The sequence below is a fragment of the Lygodium microphyllum genome, chromosome 25, assembly GCF_053477565.2.
Source record: "Lygodium microphyllum isolate KBCC chromosome 25, Lygodium_microphyllum_v1.1.10, whole genome shotgun sequence".
Lineage (NCBI taxonomy): Eukaryota > Viridiplantae > Streptophyta > Polypodiopsida > Schizaeales > Lygodiaceae > Lygodium > Lygodium microphyllum.
In genome coordinates this window covers 69,452,934-69,476,934 of record NC_141159.1, presented here as the reverse complement: position 1 = coordinate 69,476,934, position 24,001 = coordinate 69,452,934, and the positions used below count along the sequence as shown (strand labels likewise).

The 24,001-nt window shown below is 44.2% G+C and overlaps 1 protein-coding gene across 3 annotated transcripts in view; it reads left to right on the top strand.

The window, feature by feature from the left end:
- The first annotated feature begins 588 nt into the window (after positions 1-588).
- Positions 589-24,001, top strand: part of LOC148014346 (uncharacterized) — a 153,041-nt gene continuing 129,628 nt past the window's right edge. For 2 of the 3 annotated variants that reach the window (XM_087667049.1, XM_087667046.1), the window contains exon 1: positions 590-885. In XM_087667049.1, coding sequence (XP_087523175.1) covers positions 849-885 — 37 coding nt within the window. In that variant the 5' untranslated portion in view covers positions 590-848. Of the gene's footprint in view, positions 886-24,001 lie in introns of all 3 variants that reach the window. The other variant, XM_087667047.1, reaches the window with a different exon arrangement.

Below are 24,001 nucleotides of genomic sequence, written 5' to 3'. Positions count from 1 at the left end.
CTCTTCCATGGAATGCTTCTTCCATCCACTCAGCTTTCTCTTCATTGAGATTATGTCAGTTTCACATATCTCCTGAATTGAGGAGATTTTTGCTCTCTCCTCATTCCAAATATATTTCCATCTAGCTAAGCCTTTGTTTGCCAAGCTAATGGCCCATTTTGGATTGGTATTTATTAGGGGGTTTTTGTCATCAAATACTCATGGGAAGGTCCATAGGCACGATAGCAGTGCTGCATCCCCCTTCACGGGCTTTCTTTGAGCCAATCCAATCTTTCGATTACCTCCTTCCATCCCTTTGCAAGGTTCCTTATTGTCTCATATCCCTTGATGGCTCCTTTGGATAAGCAAAGCCAAATTGGCACGAGGGGCAATGAGGCATGCTAACACGGAAAGATAAGCTCCTTGCCTCGGCATCAAAAGGAGCCATCGAGGATTGTAATGTTGCATCCATGTACTTTACATATCCAATCAATCATTTACGAGAGCCTATGCTAACAAGGCCATTGATGTAAGCACGGGATAATAAATCTATACCATATCAAATTGCATTAGGAGGAAAAAGAAAAGAAATTAGAAGGAAAAATACAAGGGGGTTGCTCACGATCGTAGGGGTTTAGAGCAAAATCTACGCACGAGATTTTGTTTGGTCTCAGTGTTGTTGCAGCCATAGCCAACTTCTTCCACTGTCGCCTGCGATTTTGTCAACGAGGGCCGCGCAGACGTCTCGAAACCTCGGTGACAGAGAGGGCGCTGCAGACAATCCGCGGCAAATTGTCCGGCGTTAGCTCGGTTTTCTTCTCCGAAAGATGGACGTCCTGGAGGCCTTTCTGAGTCTCTTATGAGGAACAATGCTGTTCTGGGAACTCCCGTCTCTTCACCGGATTTGTAAGAAGCTCTCACCCGGAAATTAACCTGCCGTTTAGTCCATAGCTTGTCACAAGTGGCTGTGAGGTGAGAGAGAGAACGTGCCAAGTGATGCTATCGCAAGTTTAAACAGAAACCGCTGGTATAGAGTTGCAATTCTCGACCTCTTGAAGTTGGCATGTGACAGATACTTTGTTTCTTGCGAGCATTCCAGTCCACTCTGCGCTGCAGGATGAGTTAGTACTTTAGGATACGAGTTAGAAGGGAATCTGAGGTCTCTCCTTTAACATATGCGCCAAGAATCAGCAGCCGTTAGGTGTGTCGTTCGTATTTATAGCATCTAGCTCCTGTACCAGGTAAAGCTACATGTACCTCACTCAATACTGTGAATTGACCAAAGCGAAGAGTGCTCATGAAACAAATGTTGATGCGTGCGTCTCTAAGTTCAAGTGGAGAAAAGCATATGGGTGGATTGTGTCAAAACCGAGATGCTTGGAGTACTGATTTATACCATTTGTTGTTTGGTGTGCCTCCTTATGAACCCGAGGGTCTCCCAAAGGCGTTATTTCAACATCAATTTTTATGGCTCAAGAATCAATAAGTCTTGATTATCCTTCACCCAGAGCAAGAGCAGGAGAGCAGGAGCTCATTCCCTCAATTCTCTTCCATTTTTGTCATGTGTTTTGGACACGTTTTTGTCTACCATACAAAGATTTGAATGGATGAAATGCTTCGTGGCTGGTGGCAGTCTTTGGAGACGGTACAGATGGCTGGCAACAAGGGCCGCTCCATCGGTAGAGACTTTGGCTGCTGGGTAGCCAATTTTGGCTGATGGCAGCAGCTGGCATGAGAGGGTGATGGAGAGGTGGAATGGCTAAATGACTTGGGCACACAGAGTCCCTTTTGTACAACTCGTTGTAGTCAAAAGAAGTCTCATTTGGTGTACAAAATGAAAAATGCATTTTTGGGACTGTTTTAATGAGCCAAAAACTGCTAGAAAATTATGATAATCAAGATGCAAGTTTTGGTAGCTCAACACCCCCTCTTAGGCCCAAAAAGGGAGATCAAGGAGAGTGAAGAGATGGCTCAGCTGTGACCCAAAAGGTCCCACCTCAAAGAGACCAAGGCATTGGGTCAAAGGGTGTCACTTTGGATTGCCTAAGGACCTACTAGGATCATAGGGGCGATGTATATTTTTTTTTGTGTTGCCCAAATGAATGGGACTTTATTCATTTTTGGGAATTTTGTTTGTTTTTTTCTGGCATTGTAATTCATACAAAAGCGAGACCCAATTATATACAACCATAATGAAGGGTGTTGGTGTAATGAGGTATAGAAGAGATAATGCGAGATGGGGACAGGGATGGCTAAAAATAGGGGATAGGGGATAGGAGACTGGGACAGCATTAAAAATTCAGAATATCCTTTACTTTTAGATACAGAATATGCATAATCAAAGGATCTTAATAACAAACAGCAATGCATAAAACTGCCATATAAGATTGAATGCAAGATCCCACATGATGATGTCACTTGACACTAATACATTGAAATAGCACGATACAAATAGCCCAAGGGCAAGTTGATTATGTCTTAATAACAAAGTCCAAATACGTTGTAGACAGTACCAAGTAGATGTTTCATGACTCATGTGACAAGTCATCATTCACAATCAATGAGTACAAAACTGAAACATATATATAAACAGCAGAGGTCGTGGGTTTGGTTTGAGTAGTTGGGTTGGTTACAGATAGGTGAGAAGTTGTGGGGTTGGCATGTCTAGCTGCAGATAATTGTGGGGCTTGGCTATGGACAGGTGAGAAGTTGGGCTGGCTATGGATAGATGTTTGTGTTGTCAATTGGTATTGTACCTTTATCCATGTAGTGTCTTATAGTACATTTGTAGTTTGCCATGCAATAGGTTGGTTACGCGAAGATATGCTAGGGTTTGCACCATGGTAACCAAAAACCACATTTTGTCCCGGTGAAATGTGAAACTTTGAAATATGTGAAACATTTTGCTTAGTTTCGTGAGATAAGGTTGCGAAACAAAAAAAATTCTATGAAAAAAATATTAAAAACAAAGTTTTCTTTATTTAAGAAAACATGGGGGTTGTTTTTTCTTTAGCATTTTTTTCACCCTCTTTGCGTGCCCAATCACCTCCTCCATCTTTTCATACTTTGTTTCGTTTCACGAAATGAGGTCATGAAACAAAAGAGTTTTTTAAAGAGTTTCTTTTATTAAAAGAACATGTGGGCTGTTTCTCTATTACAACCCATATTTTTTCTATGTCCTTCTTGCACACCCCGTCACCTCCTCCTCGTGCATTTTCTTCTCCATCTCTTCCTACTCCACCTCATCCTTCTCCATCTCCACCTTATCTTTTCCTCTTTGTCCTCCACCTCTTCCATACACTCCTCTACCTTCCCCTCTACCTTGGGGTTCTCACCTCAAATGAAAATGCTTGCTTACAAGGTTCTCACTCATGACTATCAATTTCTACTTTCACTTTCCATTATGTATTGTATGTATGTTGTAGCCTACATTTTGATTTGTGAGTCATGAATTGCAGTCTGCAAAACTCTGTATTTACTGTTTTTACTGTCCAACATATCCAGAACAACATCCCAAGTAGGAAAACACTTTTATGACCATAACTCAATAATTCAAGTGCAGAATTGCTGTCTGCAGAACTCTGTATTTGTTGTTTTTACCTGTTTCTTGACCTGTTCTCACATTTATTCCATTCCAGATCTGTTCCATACCAGTTGCACTATAAACCCTTTGACCCTGGCATCATTCCCGTAGTAAAACAGTCCCACAAACAGCACTAAATTAGAGCTGAAAACCCTGTTCCATGTGACATGGTTATTACTTTCTTTAGTTCTTGCAATGGAGAAGCAATCAACTGCTCCTGAACCTGGATAGTGAGGCTCTTGCCTTAGCAGAAGTGCAAAGAAAAACACAGAACTGTACATTCGATGGAATCAACCCATCATGCAGAGCATTTCTCTAAGCATAGACAGAGAGTTGACCAGAGGGAGCAAGCTCTACCTCCATACATGAGTCAGAGACGAAGAAGTACTCTCCATAGTTGATGTACTTGCAGGAATCTACCCTCAACCCCTCAAAACTTTACCCTCAAATTTGCCCCTCTTGCCTATTACGTTTTTAAAAAAAATGCTCTCTCTTTCTTTTGGGAATTTGTGCCCAAATTGTGACACATGGCATACATGTAACAAAATTCCCGTTTAAACCTTCCGGTCTAAAATTCTCCATGATCGGTGCAAAATTTGACCTTGGCACAAATCAAAGAATTAATCCCGTGCAAAAATAAAGATAATGATGTGAACAGATTTTGGAGTCCAAAAATAGTAACTCCCTAAATTTTAGGGATGGTGACCCTTGCATTCCTCAAGTTGTTCTGAGCAACTTTTATCATTGCAACCACATCAAAAAGTGTACTGTGACTCAATTACGATGACTTTTATTCCGTGAGCATTCTCACATGTGCATCTTCTGTCTTGGCCAGGCTCATTGTCTTGCACCATCTCCAGTGGCTAATCACACAATCCCAAACCACCAGCATTCTATTCTTCAGTGCCCATTCAATATGGAACCGGTTCCAAGGCTGAGACAAACCATTAGTTCAATTTGTCCCAATGGTTGCCTCTTCTAGCCATGTAAAGATCCCGTCTTAATATGAGAGAACTCTGGGGGTAAAAAGCAACAACAACTAAAGAAAAGAAAAATAAAATGTTTATATAAGTAAATAAGGAAAGCAACTGCAAAAAGTATCACCACCTGGTGACATATATAGCACTCCTTTGTCTTTGGCTCAAGCTGATAGAGCTAGCAGATCCTGTCCTTAGGGCGGAGGAAATTAGCTCCATATATTTGTGATTGGTATGAAGATGTATGTAGTTAGCCAATGGTGCATTGTACTCCATGAGACAAGTGTGTACCCATGTATCTCGGATGGATGACGAAGCCAATAGGGGATATATGTAGAATATGCTTTTGGTAGAAAGCCATCTTTGTCTCTAGATCCTTGATAGGTGTCCCCCATGTCCTAGCTGTGTGTAGCTAAATAATGTTCATTTGGTGATTTGGTTTAGGTTCCCTTGGGCGACCTCCAAGTGAGGAGAATCTAAGCTGTACTGTAGGGTTGGGAGATGACCTATGTGTCATCCATGAATCTACAACCATACCTTTGTGCAAGCATACCAACACTTAGTATCCCCTTGCAAGGCTAGTTGTCTAGATGACGCAAGTGTGAGCCGAGAGTATCTCTATCTTAGTAAGCTCTAGAGCCTATGTAGAAAAGTCACTGTCTAGAAGAGGATCTTGATCACTATGGGTGATACTCTCTTCTCTACTCTAACAATTTCGTGTGGTACTAAGGGCTTACTTTGGATCATTTATGAAGTCATTGGCACTAGGGGTTTCTCCATTTGCACCCGTTCATCATATAGCTACTTTGCCCTGGGTAGTGCAATCTTGTGTGGCTCTTCGTGTTTGGTAGAGGCTTGATCCCCTTTTAGGGACCCTATATAAAAGTGTTGGTATGATCAACGTGTTTTTAGGCTCTTGAAACTGTATATATGCACATTGTCTCTCCCTGGATCCTAAGGTTGCATAGCCTTGAGTCAATCTATATTATGTTGCTTTCCTCAAAGTGAATCTCAGTCCTTAAAAGGTAATCTCCAAGTATACACATCTTTGAACTACCTTCACTATGTCCTCCTTACATATGAAATGAGGTATTGATCAACGGATCCACTGGGTGCAGGTGTTAAATACCATAACCTTGGTTTTCCCAAGGTTCAATGTGAGGCCTTTGTCCTTGATAGAAAGCTTGTGGTGCATCTAGGTGGTGCTACAATCATACAATGGGTGTCAATGCTCCCTCAAGGCCAGATCCATCACCTCTGAATCTATTAATGTAATGTGATATCTCATCAATGTAAAGCCTGAACAAAGTGGGCGAGAAGGGATATCTCTATTTCACTACAATGGTGCTGGTGATCTTCTTAGATGGCCCGCCTGGTGCTCATACTACTCATATAGTGCTAGTACTCCCCATCCATCTCAATCAGAACTTCCAGCTCTTATAGTCTTTGCATGACTCTAGCATAGGGTATGGCATCAAAGGCCTTGCTGACATCTAGAAAGTAGTAGTAGACTCGCCTGTTAGCCTGCTCTTTATCATTCTCAGTCTGTCATCTCCTGGTTGTGAGCTCCTGTCAGAGTCTGACAGGAGACAGAGGAGCTCTGTCAGTCCTTTAGTGCCTGTTTTCATCAGTGCACAGCCTGCGGGAGACACACAGGCCATACTGGGCTGTTTTTGTGCAGTCGGCCCAGTTTTCTGGGCAGGTCGGCCAGATCTGGCCAAAGTCGGCCAGATCTGGCTGGTCGGCCAGATTTGGCAGGTCGGCCAGTTTACTGGCCTGGGGGCTATATATAGCAGCCCCCCCAGTCATTCCAGCATTGTATTCTGCAGGTACAGCACTGTCTCCGTCGTCTCCCGCTCCGGCATTGGTGCTGCCATTGCTTTCAGTCTGTTCTGGTGCCCTCACTGACGCTCCAGGTTGCGTGCAGGGACTGCTCTGTCCATTTCAGTGTATTCAGCATTCATCTCAGTCAGTGCAGACTTTCTTCCTTCATTCCCTGCTTTCTCTCTCCTCTCCTCTGTGTTCTTGTTCTTCTTCCGTTGCGCACTCTCACATGGTATCATCACCTGATTGAGAGCATGGAGGACATACCTTCTGGAGAGATATACCTACTGCTGCTGCCATTTGATCAACAACTGCCCAGGCGACTTCTTCTGGAGGCTTTTTCAGCCTGCGTTTTCTGTCCACGCTGTCTACAGAGGCTGCCACGTCATCCAGCGACCCAACAACCCTGCGTTTTTCACCAGGTTGTCCCTCCTTCTGCTGGGCGACTCATCTACAGCCTGCGTTTTGCTATTCTGCTGGTCGCTTCCACTCCAGGCGGCACATTTCCTGCTGGCGACTTCTTTCCTGGCTGTTTCCTGGTGCTGGTGGTCTCTTTTCTGGTGATCGTCATCAGTTATCTTTGCGTTTTGCAGATCCAGGTATTTGTAGGCATTCTCAGCCTGCGTCTTGGTGGTTGGTGACCACACTGCTGGTCATATTTTGACATCGGCACAACTTTCTTTGGTATTTTGCAGATTGGAAGATGTCTTACCAGTTTTCAGGCTTTGATGACTCAGAGGATGAACTACTTTCTCATCATTCCTCTGAGCGGAGGCGGGATTATCATGAGGTTCGACGTCGGGAAGAACCTCCTCACACTCGTCCTTCTTCAGTCCATGCATCTCAGAGGGTTCCATCTACCGTGAAGGTATCTTCCGTAAAGACTGCTTCAGATGTGCGGATGCCTTCCTTGATTCCCTCTATTCAGGTGCCGATTCTCCCTTCCTTTCCGAAGGAAGATAAGTTGGATGGTTCCAACTACTCCCTTTGGTCATGCAAGGTGGCCTGCATCCTAGATACATTTGACCTTTGGGAGCTTGTTTCTTCACCAATCGACCGTCCCCTCGCGGATTCGTCCGATGGCACCTCTATGGACCGTGCAACCTTATGGGATAGGCTCAACTCTCGAGCCCGTTCCTTTCTTTTTATGAGTCTACATGATTCCGTTCTTGTACATGTTCACAGGTTACAGACCGGGGCGGAAGTGTGGAAGAAGCTTGCGTCTTTGTATCAGCACAAGACGTTTGCCCACAAGATTTCCTTGGAGAAGAAGTTGCGGATGCTCAGTCTTGATGATTCTCCTTCCATGAAGGAGCACATCACGAAGATGGAGGATATGCGAGGCGAGTTAGCCTCTCTTGGTCGTATGATATCGTCTGAGGATATGGCGATGATTCTGTTGACTCAGCTGCCATCACCCCGTTATGATGTCTTCTATACCAGCCTCATCACCTTGAGGACCCGTGAGACACTCCTATGGGAGGAGCTTTCCCCGCTTTTCTTGGAGCATGACGAGCGACTCAAAGAGGTGGGAGCCAGTGGCTCCACCAAGGCATTTACGGCCGCCACAGGCGGCGGCAAGAAGAAGAAACAAAAGAAGGAGAAGGCCAAGGACAAGAAGGATGCGAAGGAGAAGAAGCCCAAATGTCCCCATTGTGGGAAGGGCACTCATCCCGAGGAGAAGTGTTGGCAGAAGTATCCCCATTTGAAGCCTAAGGAGAAGGACTCAAAGGCGGCCCCAGCCACAACAGAATCTGCGTTTGTGCATGTCTTTGTTGAGGAGGATACAACCCTAGCTTCTACCACACAGGAGAAGCCTTGGCTCGTCGACAGTGGAGCATCTTCACATATGACCTTCCGTCAGGATTGGCTTCAGGATCTTCGTTCCAGAGGGGATACAGTCACCATTGGTGACAACTCTACAGTCCCTGTTCGAGGCGTGGGGACTTTACCTATGTTTTCTAACAGGCGGTCTTCCTCCGCCAAAGTTCTCTATGTTCCTGATTTGGGTTTTAACCTATTATCTGTGCATGGCCTTACTCAGCTAGGTACCCGAGTCATTTTTACACAGGATGCAGTCACAGTGGAGGATGCTTCTACAGGTGATGCTCTTTGGACAGGTACACAGGAGGGTGGGCTTTATACGCTCACAGCCTTGACTGCGAGGACTTCCCATGAGCTTGGGCTGCTTTGGCATGCTCGGTATGGTCATTTGAACCTCGATTCTCTTCGGCGGGCTTCTAGGAGGAAGGTGGTGGAGGGACTTCCTGATTTCCCTTCTCTTCACACTTTGTGCCGTAGCTGCTTGAGGGGCAAGCAGCACAGGCAGCCTCACCCTCACGTTGCTTCTAGGAGGGCTACTTCTCCGCTTGAGTTGGTTCACACAAAACCTTTGCGGACCTATGGGCACGGCCTCCCTTGGGAAGGCCAGGTATTTGATGCTGATTGTGGACGACTTCAGTCGTTATGTGTGGCCTTATTTCTTGGAGTACAAGAGCGAGGCGTACTCCCGTTTCTGTGAGTGGCAGGTGTTTGTGGAGACCCAAACAACTTCCAAGGTTCGTGGCGTTCGAGCTGATCACGGTGGCGAGTTCACTTCTCACCTTTTCTCTCAGTTTTGCAGGGATCATGGTATTCGGGTGGAGTATTCCCATCCGAACACACCATCAGAGAATGGTGTGGTGGAGCGTGCGAATCGGACCGTGGTGGAGATGGCCCGATCTATGCTGGAGCATAGGAGTCTTCCTCATTTCCTTTGGGGTGAGGCGGTGGCTACAGCAGTGCATATTCGCAACCGCTCTCCGACTTCGGCTTTACAGGACATGACTCCTTATGAGGCTTTCTTTGGGAAGAAGCCTTCCGTGTCCCATTTTCGCATCTTTGGGTGCGATGCTTTTGTCCATGTGGACAAGAAGAAGAGGAAGACGAAGTTCGACTCTAAGTCGAGAAAGCTTATCTTCGTGGGTTATAGCACGACTACGAAGGGATATCGGCTCTACGACTCGACGACGCGGAAGGTTGAGGTGAGCAGGGATGTGATCTTTGATGAGGCTTCGGCCTCTGAGGATCCGATTGATGGTTTCATTACAGATGTTTCTTCGTCATCGACGGACCCCCCCCCCCCTTCTCTACCTTCTCTTCCTTCCAGGATACCCCTTAGCACCCCTCCTATTCCTCCTCCTTCGGCTTCCCTTTCCCCTTTGGTGGATGTGACTCGTCTTCTACGAGCTCTTCCACCGCCACTTCGGGATCTTCACGGGATACACAGCCTTCTTCTGATGCGGAGGATCTACCTTCACTCGGTGAGGGGGAGTCCCTCTCCGATTTGGGTGCTTTGCCGGTTCCGGAGACCCCCCGGTCTCCCTCACAGCAATAGGAGTCTCTCAGGATTCCTTTATGGTATCGCCGGCTCATGCAGGATTCAGGTGTTACTCACTTTCCTGCTTCTTCTACAGGTCCCCCCAGTCATTCCAGCATTGTATTCTGCAGGTACAACACTGTCTCCGTCGTCTCCCGCTCCGGCATTGGTGCTGCCATTGCTTTCAGTCTGTTCTGGTGCCCTCACTGACGCTCCAGGCTGCGTGCAGGGACTGCTCTGTCCATTTCAGTGTATTCAGCATTCATCTCAGTCAGTGCAGACTTTCTTCCTTCATTTCCTGCTTTCTCTCTCCTCTCCTCTGTGTTTGTGTTCTTCTTCCGTTGCGCACTCTCACATCGCCTCCCTTGTGCTCTAGTCTCCTCAAGGATGGCTTGGGAGTGTGAGGATGTGATCAAGTATAGAATACTCTCTCTAGAAGCTTGCCCGTTTGAGAGAGAGAGAGAGAGAGAGAGAGAGAGAGAGAGCGAGAGAGAGAGAGATTTTATTTGATAATGATTCTACTCAAAAAGACAAAAAGTTCCTCCATATAGGACATGCTTCTGAGGTTCTCTCCTTTGCTTGCTTTACAGCCATTGTCTCCTTGGCGAGATTGGATGTTTGTGCTTCCTGATGATTTGAGAAAAGGTCAGTCAATTAGATCTATCATCAGATGGTCGAGGCCAAGGGATGGGTCATTGGAAAGGCTAATAAATTATGGCATATTCGAGACAACAAAAAGAAGTGGCAGGAAAGATTTATCCAACTTTGGAAGTCTAAGGTTCCTTATTAGGGTAAAGTGTTCATGTGGAGGTTGCTTATTGGGGGTCTTCCAATTGGGAAGTGTTGTGTGCTCACAAGATCTCCAGTGGTCGCTGTGTATTTTGCACTATATGTGATGAGACATTGCTTCATCTCTTTGTCTCTTGCCCTATTGCTCGACAGATATGGAGTTTTGTTTCCCGTGTGTGGTTCTTGGCGGCTCAGTAGCGGATATCAGCTTGTTCGTGGATTATGGGAAGGATGACTTCTATGTCTACTTTGCAATCAGATTATTCCTGCCTTTTTCATTTTCTTAGATGGACAACTCTGTGGCATATTTGGCGTACTCGGAATGCCTTCATTTTTGATTCGGCCTTGGGCATCCATGGTCATGTGGCCCGTGTTCGTGGTTTAGTGTCATGGCAGATCTCCTCTATGGTTTCAGCTGATTTGGTTCTCCTAGATGTTGCTGCTTCCTCCTGCACAACATCTTCAATGATAGACATTGCTTGTTGTAGGATCTGATTCTCCCTATCCTTCTCATCCAACAATCTATCTTTTTCCATCAAAGATTGTACACACCCTTGTTTGCATATTTGTTAAGGCTTGATGAACCCTTGTGCTAATCCTTGTGTCGCAAGTCTACATGTGTATCCATACAATCCTTCATTGCCTTCACAAACAACCTTTACAAATGATGTAAGCCCATTAAATTGTGGTGTCCTTTGAGTTAGTGGATTAGGTGGATAAATACACCCATCAACCCAAATATCCATATTTTTTTCCTTGCATTTCTTTCCTCTTACATCCTCTATCTTATTGCATCATCCCTTTCCACAGTTCTTTTGAACAATGGTGCATATTCATCCTCCAATTGGAAGTGAATATCTCTCTTTCTCTTAGAAAATCTTGCACCTCAATTCTGTAAAGAAAAATGTATGACAATTTTAACTTGGATGTGCCTTGCTAAGTTTTAATGTGATTGATCAATTTCGACTTATGGTCCATAACTGGTGGTCATGTGCGGTAACTTCCGTGACGGATGGTATGTTTTGCCAAAAGATTGTTTTTCTCTGTCTTTGTGTTGTGTCGTAAAACTACACAAAGGAACCTATGATAATGGGTTAATATTGTTCGCTCTACACCAGCTGTCCTTTTTGTGTGATATTTGTGTGTTAGAGTCTTGGTAGCCTTTCATTTGTGTCTTTTTTCTTAGCTGACCTGATGGTTTGATGTAAATATTGCTACTTAATTCAATTATCTTCATGAGAGAGAGAGAGAGAGAGAGAGAGAGAGAGAGAGAGAGATTTGTGTTAGCAGTCATGTTTGTTATGCTTTGTCATCTCTTGCTTGTGAGCCTCAGTTTGAGTCAGGTGGGGACATTAGGAGCTCCAACGTGTTTGTCATGTGCTTTGGTAGAGGAGGCAGCTCATTCTAGAGTTTGCATTTCTTCTTTTGGTTGGTTTAGGAGTGTTTGTCAAAGAGTATCCAGCCTTCCCAGGAGTTTGTGCTTGCATCAGCAGCCACATCAGCATTTAATTTCCCAATTTTTATGTGATGCAGTCAACTAGGCTGGCATAGTATCCAGCCTTCCCAGGAGTTTGCGCTTGCACCAGCTGCCACATCAGCATTTAATTTTCCATTTTTTATGTGATGCAGTTGGCTAGGTGGTCGGCCAGCAGCTTGTTGGTTAGTTTTGGCGTATTCGAGCTATTTATAGCTGGCCTCTAGTTGGGGCAGATCACATTTTTCTCTTCCTTGGCAGATGCTCCATTGGTTGCTGCATCTCCTTCGTCCTTGATGTGGACAGCAGGCTGGATATTCTCCATCTCTGTCACTGTCACTATCTTTGTCACTGTCGGTGCTGCTGCCATCATTTCAGCCTGATCTGGTGCCCTCACTGACGCCTTGGGCTGCATGCAGGGACTGATCGGTCCATGTCTTTGTATTCAGCATTCTTCTTCAGTCAGTGCAAATTTCTCTCTCATCTCTCTCTCTCTCTCTCTCTCTCTCTCTCTCTCTCTCTCTCACAAATGGGCAAGGTTCAGATTGTGAGAGTGCGCAGCGGAAGAGAACCCTGAACACAGTCTCTCTCTCTCTCAGGCGGAAGAGAACCTCGAACACACACACACACACATGTAGAGAGAGAGAGAGAGAGAGAGAGAGAGAGAGATTCTTTAAAAAAAAAAAGAAAAAAGAAAAAAAAAGAGATTCATTTTTTTATCTCACTTTTGGGAGCATAGAGTTATATCACCCATTTGAGAGGCCTTCTCCATTGGTAGCTTGACATCATGGAGCTAGCAGATATTCTTCCTAAACTAGATTTACTTTCTTGGCACACTGCAGTGTTTTCAGTCTTCTTGTCGGGTTAATAGAGTATTTATACTTCTTTTCATGTGGCGCTTTTGAATTTTGTGTCCCGGTGATTAATACAATTACCAGCCCACACACACAGAGAGAGAGAGAGAGAGAGAGAGAGAGAGAGACCTAATGCTGTGACTAACTAAATGGAAAATAAATAACAAACAATACATAGTTGATGAGTACTCTAAGCCAGATACAATGTGAAACTGCTTAGGAGGCACTCTCATCCCAAGATCTCTCTCATCATCTCACGAGTCTATCTAACATAGAGAAGCTGAAGCGATGGGGTATGGTCCCCCAATGATGGTATAGTATCCCTTGCCTGCAGATCATGTCTCCTGTGAAGGTGTGGACCAGTTGGGCGTGAACGATGAGCTCTCATCTCTTTGTGGCTGTGTCTAGGGTGGTCATTGTAGTGGAGGGAGTAGTTGATGCTTTGTAGGACTCTGTGAGTGTATGTTGGTGCATGACTTTTTTGTCTTTGCTCCTAGGTCCGCAAGAGGTGCTCTGTGTGACGGCGTAGCTCTAGTAAGAAGAGGTCGAGACATCTTTGTTCTAGGAAATCCATCACCTTGGATAGTGGCCCAAATCCCTCTCTAAATGTGCAATGGAAGCACCCTTTAATCTCATAATACACTGCACATTTGGATAACTAGTGTTCCATTGTCTCTAGCTCAATTTGAGAGAGCCGGCAAATCTTGTCCTTTGGGGGAAGGGAGTCACTGCTGTATCTACTTGTCTCAATTTGTAGCTAGTGCGAGGATGTATGGAGCTATCCAATGGTGCATTGTACCCCATGAGATAGGTGTGCATCCATAGGCTCGTGTTAATCTATCCTTACTTGTCCTCCTAAAGTCTATCTTGGCCCTAAAAATGTAATCCCCAAGTAAACATATCTTTGGACCACCTCCACTGTCTCCTCTCCATATGTGAAATGGGGTATTGGTTGCCGAATCCATTGGGGGGAAGTATTAGACACCATAACCTTGGTTTTCGCAAGGCTCACTGTGAGATCTCTGTCTTGACAGAAGGCCTAAGTGGCGCTGCAATCCCTTCGACCTGTTGGAGATGAGGACTATGTCATTTGCATATAATAATATGGATATCAATGCCCAAGGGCCTAGGCCAACTCCCTCCCCTCCAAGTCTATCAATGTAATCTGATATCCATCAATATAAAGGCCAAATAGGGTAGATGAGAGTGGACATCCTTGTTTCACTCAAATGCTGCATGTGACCTCTTTTGATAGCCCTCTTGGTGCTTGTACTCATTGTGTAATAGACTTGTACAATGCTAGTACTCCCTATCTCATCTCCATTGGGACCTCTAGCTCTTGATGTCCCTGTATGAGCTTGGCACGTGATACGTGTCAAAGGCCTTACAGAAGTCCATGAAACATTAGTATACCTACCTCCCTTGTACTCTGCTCTCCTCAATGATGGCTTGGGATGTGAGGATATGATCAAGAGTGGAGTATCCCCTCCTAAACCTTACTTGTCAGCATGCCTGATGTTGGTGCTTCTTTGCTTATTTGCTCAACTCATGCTCTAGTGTCAATCCATAAAGCTTGACTAGCACGTGGCCAACCATGACTGTTCTATAGTTCGTAGGACCCATGGGATCTCAAGCTTTCAAGATTAGTACTATAGTATTAGCTTCACACAAGGTCCTGTTGAACATGTGTGCTGGAAGGGGTGTGAGGATATCTCTGGCATGTGATAGGTGCTTTGTTACTATTCCATCATGGTCATGGCCCCGGTTATTTTGGAGTTTGTTGATGGCGTGCGAACTCTCTATGTGTTGAAGAAGGTAGATGATGTGGGTTTGTCCTTTGGTGGTTGAGGTAGCGGGGGTTGCTTGGGTACTTGGTATAGTGAGGTTGCATATGCATGCCACGTATCTGGGGAGGTAATGGTCGTATGGGCTCGGGGCTCTTGGAATGCCTTGCATGCCTGAGAGAGCTCTTGCAAATGCACACAAATTGAGAGAGAGATTGATAATGATAGTTGAGATGCTAGTAGAAGTGATAGGGTTGGAATATATAGGCAAAGCTGTGTAGCTTACCCTTTAACGATAAGTGGTGTAAAAGGTGTTTGCACCTAGACACACACTTTTACGCACAATAATGTGGGTTCACACACCACGATAAATAAAGCTAACACAGAAGATAGAGCTATTGTCGATTATGTTTTTCTACTCCAAGAGAGAGCACCTATACCAAGTAAGAAGCAATAGCTGGTACATGATTGCCGATGATCAACATCTTTGACCCAGTTGGAGGTCCATTTGTGTTTTTCTACTCCAAGAGATAGCACCTATACCAAGTAGGAAGCAATAGTTGGTACACAATTGCCAATGATCAACATCCTTGGCCTAGTTGGAGGTCCGTCTGTGCAACACTAGGAGGGTGTCTTTTGAACTTGTTGGATAGAAAAGGCCATGGTTGGATGTGATTCTCTAAGAATTGCAAAATCCTTATAGCAGCTTGCAAAACAAGTTTTTTTGGGCTCTCTCATTAACCTTGCAAAGCAAACCTACCAAAAAAAAGAAGAAAGACCAATATGGGAGCTAAGCAACCAAATCAATAATCAAACTAGGGGCTACTAGCTCAAAGCATCAACAGTCTTGGAATCTCCATAAGCTGAAATCTCCTAGTTTGGATTCATAGGAGTAGAGATTGGACCACAGCTTGTCATTTCAAAGGCAACCAAGAGCTCTTGGACATAATGTTGAGAGAGAAAGATCCCTCTCTCATTTTGCTAGATCTCATGACCAAGGAAAAAATGACATATTCCCATGAAGCATTGGCTGTACATGCCATTTCTATGAGTTGTGACACATTGGTCATGGTGGTCTTTGTGCAAAAATACCTGATTTCCTTGGGCAGCTCACAATAATACTTCTCAATTTGCTCTGAAAGGGAGACAACATGATAAGAAGTGACATGCAACATGTTAGAGTGCAGTGAATGTGGAAGTGCATGATTGGACTAAAAGAAAGAAGTGAACATGGAGATAAGAGAGATAGTAGAATGCTGAAGTCTACAAAGAATGAATGCTGAATATACTGAAGGAAACATGTACAATGGGCTATGAGGAATGTCTAGCTGGATACATCTCTTTGAATTTGCACAAAACACAAGTGTGTGTGACCTTGGGTATGTTGGACTGTAAGGCCACAACTTAGAGAGTTTGAGTTCGAACAGGAGCGTATGAGTGTGACGACTGGAGAGGGAGTGAGCAGAGTGAAAGTACGAGAAGATAAGAGTGTACCAACAATGTGTTGGTACACAAAGAATAAAATGTATTTATACTTGGGGCACGTAAAGGGTGTGTTCACATGTACAATGTGCATGTACTATATACACGGAGGTTACGAGGCCTTTATATCCTAACAACTGTTGTTGGACTGTAAGGCCACAGCTTAGAGAGTTTGAGTTCGAATAGGAGCGTATGAGTGTGACGGCTGGAGAGAGTGTGAGCAGAGTGAAAGCACGAGAAGATAAGAGTGTACCAACAATGTGTTGGTACACAAAGAATAAAATGTATTTATACTTAGGGCACGCAAAGGGTGCGTTTACATGTACAATGTGCGTGTACTATATACACGGAGGTTACCGGGCCTTTATATCCCAATAATCTCCCACTTAAAGGTCCGATATGAACCTCTAGCTAACCAACTCCCACTAGTCGAATGCAATGCTCGTGTTGAGCTCTGCTTAGACTTTTAGTGAGAACATCTGCAGGGTTATTTTGTGTTTTAATCTTGGTCAATGTGATTTGACCATCTTCCAAAATCTGTCTGATGAAGTGATATCGCACATCTATATGCTTTGTGCGTGAATGATACATGGCATTCTTAGCCAGATACACTGCACTCTGGGTATCACATCCCAAAACTGCAGTACCCATAGACATGCCGAGATCATCTGTAAGTCTGCTCAACCATATAGCTTCCTAAGAAGCTTCAGTAGCTGATATGTATTCAGCTTCAGTGGTACTCAGTGCAACAATGTTTTGCAACCTGTAACACCAAGAAACAGCCCCACCAACAACTGTAAAGACATACCTGCTGGTGGACCTACGAGTGTCCAAGTCACCTGCCATGTCTGCATCACAATAACCGTGCAAACTAAGTGCACCTTGCCCATAGCAAATACTTTTTCTTTGTGAACCCTTAAGGTATCAAAGAATACACTTGACAACCTCCCAATGTGCTTTACCAGGATTTGACATAAACCTGCTAACAACTCCCACTGCATGAGCAATGTCTGGACGAGTAGCAACCATAGCATACATAAGAGAGCCACATGTTGATGCATAAGGAACTCTCTTCATAGCATTTGCTTCCACGTCATCTTTCGGGCTGTTGGCTGTGCTAAGCTTGAGATAAGGAGGTAATGGTACCCCAAAAGGCTTAGCTTCAGCCATGTTAAATCTGTCCAGTACCTTTCCAATTTACTTTTCTTGAGATAAAAGCAGCAATTTCTGCATTCTATCTCTACGAATTCTTATGCCCAAAATATGCTCTGCATTCCCTAAATCTTTCATGGAGAAAGCTGATTTCAGTTGATTTTTGAGAGCATCCAAGCTAGTCTCTCTTTTCCCAGCTAGTAACATATCATCCACATACAAAACAAGTATTATGGGGCTGCCATCTGTATCCTTTTTCATGTACAAGCAATGATCTGCATGGCTGCGTGTAAACTCATGAGATGGCATAAAAGTATCAAACTTTTTGTACCACTGCCGTGGTGCTTGCTTCAGCCCATACAGGCTGCGTTTTAGCTTACACACCATCTATTCTTTTCTAGGAACTATAAAGCCCTCGGGCTATTTCATGTAGATTTCCTCATCAATGTCACCATGCAAGAAAGTTGTTTTTACATCCATTTGATACAGCTCTAAATCCAAAACAACAATAAGAGCAAAAAGCACACGTAAAGTGGTCATCTTCACAACAGGTGAGAAGACCTCTTGGAAGTCAATTCCTTCCTTTTGTGCATAACCTTTGGCAACTAGCCTTGCCTTGTACTTGGGTTTCCCATCAACTGTCTTGACTTTGTACACCCATTTGTTTGGAAGTGGCTTCCTTCCCTTTGGTAATGACACAAGATCCCAAGTATCATTTGCATATAGAGATTTAATCTCTTCTTGCATAGCTAGCTCCCACTTACTGCTGAACTCACATGACTTGGCCTCTTTGTATGCAAGAGGCTTACCCTCATCTGTAAGCATCACATAATGCAAGGAGGGGTCAAACCTATGTGGTTGCCTTCTTACGCGTGTAGACCTGCGTACCCAATGATCAACATTGTTAGGAATTGGGTCTACATTAGGAGGTATATTATTTTCAGCATTCATTTGCTACTGTAAACCATTTTCAGCATGCTGTTCATGCTGTACAACACCTTCATTTTCATTTCCAGCACCTGCATTTTCATAATCAGCAAGCCTATGTTGCTGTCCATGACCTCCTTGTGCTTCTATTTGCTGTCCATCATCATCTGGCTCAAAAGTAACCGGCTGATCATCAGTTTCAGCCTGTGGTACAGCACCTTGAGGCTTTCTGAAGTTATGGGTAGCTGTAAACTCTGAAATTTCACCTTTTTCAGATCTTCATTAGAGGCTAAAGAGCCTTTCAGCAATTTTGCCTCATTAAACACAACATTACGGCTGCGAATAATTTTCTTGGACTGAGGTAACCACACTCTGTAGCCAAATTCACCCTCATCACCATATCCCATGAAAATGCCTTTGGTGGATTTTGGGTCAAGTTTGTTCCTCAGCTCATCCCTAACATGTACAAAAGCATCACAGCCAAATATACGTAGATGGTCATATGAGGCCGATTTGCTAGACCAAACCTCCTCAGGGATGCCATTATTTAAGGATCTATTTGGAGAGTGGTTGCAAATGTGAACCGCAGTTTTGAGTGCCTCTCCCCAAAATGCATGAGGGAGATTGGCAGTGGACAGCATGCACCACACTCTTTCACATAAAGTCTTGTTATATCTTTCAGCCACCCCATTTGAAGGACTGCAAGGGGCTGTAAACTCCCTCTTAATACCATGTAAGTCACAAAATGACTTGAATTCAGTCGATGTGAACTCACCCCTATTATCAGTTCTCAAGCATTTCAGCTTTCTATCTATCTGAGTGGTCACAAATGCATGAAAAGTTTTAAAAACAACAAACACTTCACTTTTCTTTTTCAGCAAGTACACCCAAATCTTCTTGGAACAATCATCAATAAAGGAGACAAAATATGCAGCACCACCCAATGATTTCACAGGCATACTACATACATCAAAATGCACTAAGTCCAAGACATTGGACTTACGAGAGACACCAGAGTAAAAGGAAATTTTTATTTGCTTTCCAAACTGACACTCATTACAAAAATCAAGTTTAGAGCCTTTTCCATCAACCCTCTTCAGAGAGGTAAGAACATCAAGTCCTTTTTGGCTCATATGGCCTAATCTCTTATGCCATAACTCCAAGTGGCTGCAAATTTAAGCAACTACAAGAAACTTGCCATTCAAGGCTTTACAATGCAAACAATACAATGTGTCCTTCTTGGTTCCTTTTGCAATCAGCATGGAACCCTTTTTTACTTTCCACAAACCACCACCAAACAGTGTGGTGTAGCCATGCAAGTCAAGCTGACCAAGATAGTAAACTCTTTTTAATGCCAGGCACATACTTGACATCTTTCAATACAAGTTCTTGACCATTGTCTAAAAACAAGTGTATGGTGCCAATCCCATCAATGCTGCGAGCATGGTTATTTCCAAGGTACACCTTTCCATAACTGCCTGCATTAAACTTAGCAAAACACTCCAAGCAAAACACTTAGCAAAATTGCATGCATTAAACTTAGCAAAACATTCCAAGCAAGGAGTTACATGGAAAGAGGCACCAGAGTCTACAATCCAAGTTTGAGTGACACCATCATCAACTGACAAGAGTGTATCAATCACATCAGCCTTGGTAATCTACATATCCTGCATGTGCATACAAGGGCATCATAATCAACTGCACATAATACATTAGCCTCTGTATCTGAAAGCTCCTCTATGACCACACTGGAGGCCACATTGGCCTTTTCTTTGCCTTTGGATGTCTCCAATGCATCTGTCTTGTCTTCCTTCTTCTTTTTATCTCTTGCATTCTTCTTTCTCTCTTGTTCCTTCTTGTAGTACCTGTAGTCAGGTTTCTTGTGGCCCTTCCGACAATAATGATAGCAAGTGATGCCACTCTTATCCTTTCCTTTGCTCTTGCTCGTGTTTCTCTGCCCTGCATATGCATTTTTCTTTTCAGCCCTACCTCTTACATTATAAGGTGAGTTGCTGTCTTCTCCACTAGACATACGTCTAATTTCTTCATTCAAGATAGAACCCCTCACCCCATCATATGAGAGATTGGGGTTATTGCTGAGTGAAACCACCAAGGTTTTCCACGAGTTCGGCAGTGTCATGATCAAAAAGATCGCCCTCAACTTATCATCAAAGTCCAAGTTTGCATCTTTGAGCTGATTTAGAATCCCTGTAAATGCACTCAAGTGCTCAACTGCAGGCTTTGACTCATCCAGTTGCATATTCACCAACTTGCTCATTAAATGCACCTGATTAACAGGTGTGGTGATCTCATAAGTAGTTTTCAGCTTCTCCCATATTGCATAACCTGTGTCTAAACCCTTAATGTCTGTCAGAATGTCATCAGTGACACCCATCTTTATGTAAGCCATAGCCTTTTTATTCACCCTAGCCCAATCTACATCAGACATTAGTGCGGGTTTATCTTCCTGCAAAGCATCCTCACAATCCTTCAGGAACAAAATGCCTTGCATACGGTCTTTCCAAAGGTCAAATCCATGACCATTAAACCGTTTAATCTCCATCAAACTCTTGATGTCTGAACTGGAAGAAGTTGCAGCCATTTTATCACGAACACAAGAGTAAATGCACTAATCTGCGGAAGCACAAGCTGAACCAGCAAAATACCTTGCTGTTTTTCCTCAACCAGAAATAAATCTCTGCTATTTATACATTAACCAGCCACTGCACGGGCAAAAAATGCAGAAATTTACCAAATTCTGCGCAAATCCCCAAAATTTCAAGTCCAAAATTGCCTGAATGTCAGTCAATTTGACCCAGCTGATTAAAGCTTTGCCAATACATGAAAAGCCCCAAATTTATGGGATCTAATGTCAGGAAATTTTACCCAAGAAAGGCAAAATTCGACAAAATTTGCAAAATCCTCAATTTAATTGAGGTCACCGCATGCGATGTCTACAATTTCTGACTCAAAAGTCATTGATAGGCATGAATGATGCCAAATCTGGGAAAAGCCCCAAATTTTGTGGCCTGATTTGCACAGATTTTGAAACTGTGCCTCTGGTGTGTGAACACCCGCCAAGGCAAGTGGTAATGAGGGGATTAGAGAAAATTTGATTTGTTTTGAAAAAAACTGAAGGAACTAACGGGGTGTCACGAGTACGTGAAAATTTGATGCTTTGCTTATGTTTAATTGACATTTGATTAAAGGATTAATCAAATGTGCAATTAAAAAAATGCACATGTGTTACACATGTGAGGTGTAAGCTACTTTTTCACAGTTGAAGGCCGAAGGACGCTGTGAAAAAGATGGGTGTCAAAGGAAAAAGTTGTAACAAGTTACACTTGTTAGATTCTAGGTGAATTTTGGTGTCAGTTTGCCCCTAGGACCATTAATTGGCCATTAAGTGTCAGGGGTGACACTAGGGACTAGGCATTAATTAATGGTTCTTGTCCAAGGGTCAATTAATGCATGGGACCACTTTGGGTTGCAAATGGCCTAGCCAATTAATTTTTGGATGGGCAAGGCCAATTTTCTGGGCATGGATTAAGACCTGAATTAATTAATTAAATGGCTGGAAATTGCTGAAAATAGATTAAGAAAGCTGCCACTTGGCAAAACGTTCCCATGAAAGTGGGGGAAAGGCTAAATAAGGCTGAAGGGAGAGGGAAATCTCGTTTTTTCATTTTGGAGCTGTTGGGAAGAGGTGTTGGACTGTTGCTGCCAGCTTTTGGGGCCATTTCTCAGCCATTGGAGACCATTTTGGTGATGGAGATTGCATATTCTTGACCTTGGGAAGCTGACAATTGCTGCTGATGCACTTTCTCCTGAAGATCACAGTCTTTGATGCTCCTATTTTGTTGGTGCATCTGTTTGGGGCTGGTACATCAGGGCAGCAGCTGATTTTGATCAGTTCTTCGCGACAAATCTCAAAATTTTCTCTCTCTACAGCATTCTCTCATCTCCTTTAGCCTATGCTCAGCCATTCTCAGCAATTCTCCGCCATTCGGAGGAGATCTCAGCCATTTTTGGTGGGCTGATCTGTAATTTCTGCAGTAAACCCTAATTCATAGTAGAAATTAGGGTTTAGCAGCCACCTTGGGATCCGTGCCAGAGATTGAACGATCAAGGGACTGAAATCAGCAGCTGATAATTGAAGGTTATCAAGGGATTTCAGGAGCCAGCCCATCCCGAATTGATTTGGGGCAGCATTTGGCCAGCCAAGGGTCAAATTGGAGAAGAAGTCCTGGGTGAAACAAGGGGCAAATGACCTAAAAGACCCCCGTCGCGTCACGTCTGACTGATGCTTGCCCGCCGGAGCTGCCCCCCGTCGCGTCACGTCTGACTGATGCTTGCCCGCCGGAGTTGCCCGCCTGTCGCGTCACGTCTGATTGTCACATCACGTCTGACTGACGCCTGCGTGCCACGTCTGACTGACGCCTGCCTACCGGAGCTGCCCGCCTGTTGCGTCACGTCTGACTGTTACGCGAACCGCCCGCAGAACTGATGCCTGCGCGCCACGTCTGTCGCCTGCCCGCCGGTCACATCACGTCTGACTGTTACGCGAACCACCCGTAGAAGGTTGCCTGCATGTCGCATCTTTCAGTCGTCGCCACAATCTTGAAAGCGTGTAGAGTCTTGGCTCTGATACCAATTGTTGGACTATAAGGCCACAGCTTAGAGAGTTTGAGTTCGAATAGGAGCGTATGAGTGTGACGGCTGGAGAGAGTGTGAGCAGAGTGAAAGTACGAGAAGATAAGAGTGTACCAACAATGTGTTGGTACACAAAGAATAAAATGTATTTATACTTAGGGCACATAAAGGGTGCGTTCACATGTACAATGTGCATGTTGTCAGAAGTGGAGCAGCGGTGGAAGCATAAACATGTGCTGAAATAAACTGCTGAAACACAAGACAAAAAGAGAAAATAAAAGAACACGATACAGATGAGAACTCAGATGTATGCACGGGAAATGGAATCCATATATCTGAACACGAGACAGTCACATACAACAGTGAGTCACTGGCTGCGTGGGCACTGGCACTGGCACTGGCTCCTCTCTCCACAGAGTCTGCAGATGGTGAAGATGATGATGATGATACTGATTGAGGAGGAGCACTGAGTATAAATAGGCTGAAAAAGTGGGGAGCAATAATGCTGGTCGGACAGCATTAATGCTGGCCGACTGGTGCATAAAAATGCCCCAATGGCATAAAATGCCACACTAGAAAAAACCTGAAATACCGAATAAAAATGCCCAGCCCAGATCAAGCTCAGACTCACACATGAGCTGACAAATACTCTGCTAACACCCTCTCTCAAATCATGGGTGATCTGATACAGTACAATGAAAAGGGAATAAAAAACTATACAACATAGAACCACCAAGTAGAACCATGGATACCCAAGCAGTGGGTGATCAAGCCACCACCAAGGTGCCTCGGAGAGAACCTGATGTCGATGTCGATCATACCAAACACCTGAAAATAGAGAAGATCATAGCATGTCTCTGTGTCCATCGCCAATGTCTCGCAGTAGCATACAAGACCATCCTGTCAAAAATGCCCCTGAACATAGGTGACCATGGATTTCTTGCCTTTGGCCAGACCACCAAAGTGTCCCCTCGTGTGAGCTCCAGACGAAAGCCTCCCGCTCTCTGTCAGATAACCAGCTCAGCATGAACCTGGATGTCAATCCCAGCTCCAGGATTGGATTCTGCCAGACTGAAGTCGATGCGTCAGGGACGTCCCTCTCTGGAACCTGTGCACCTGTATAAAAGTATAGATGAGGCGCGGCTGCCCCATCTGAACACCCGCT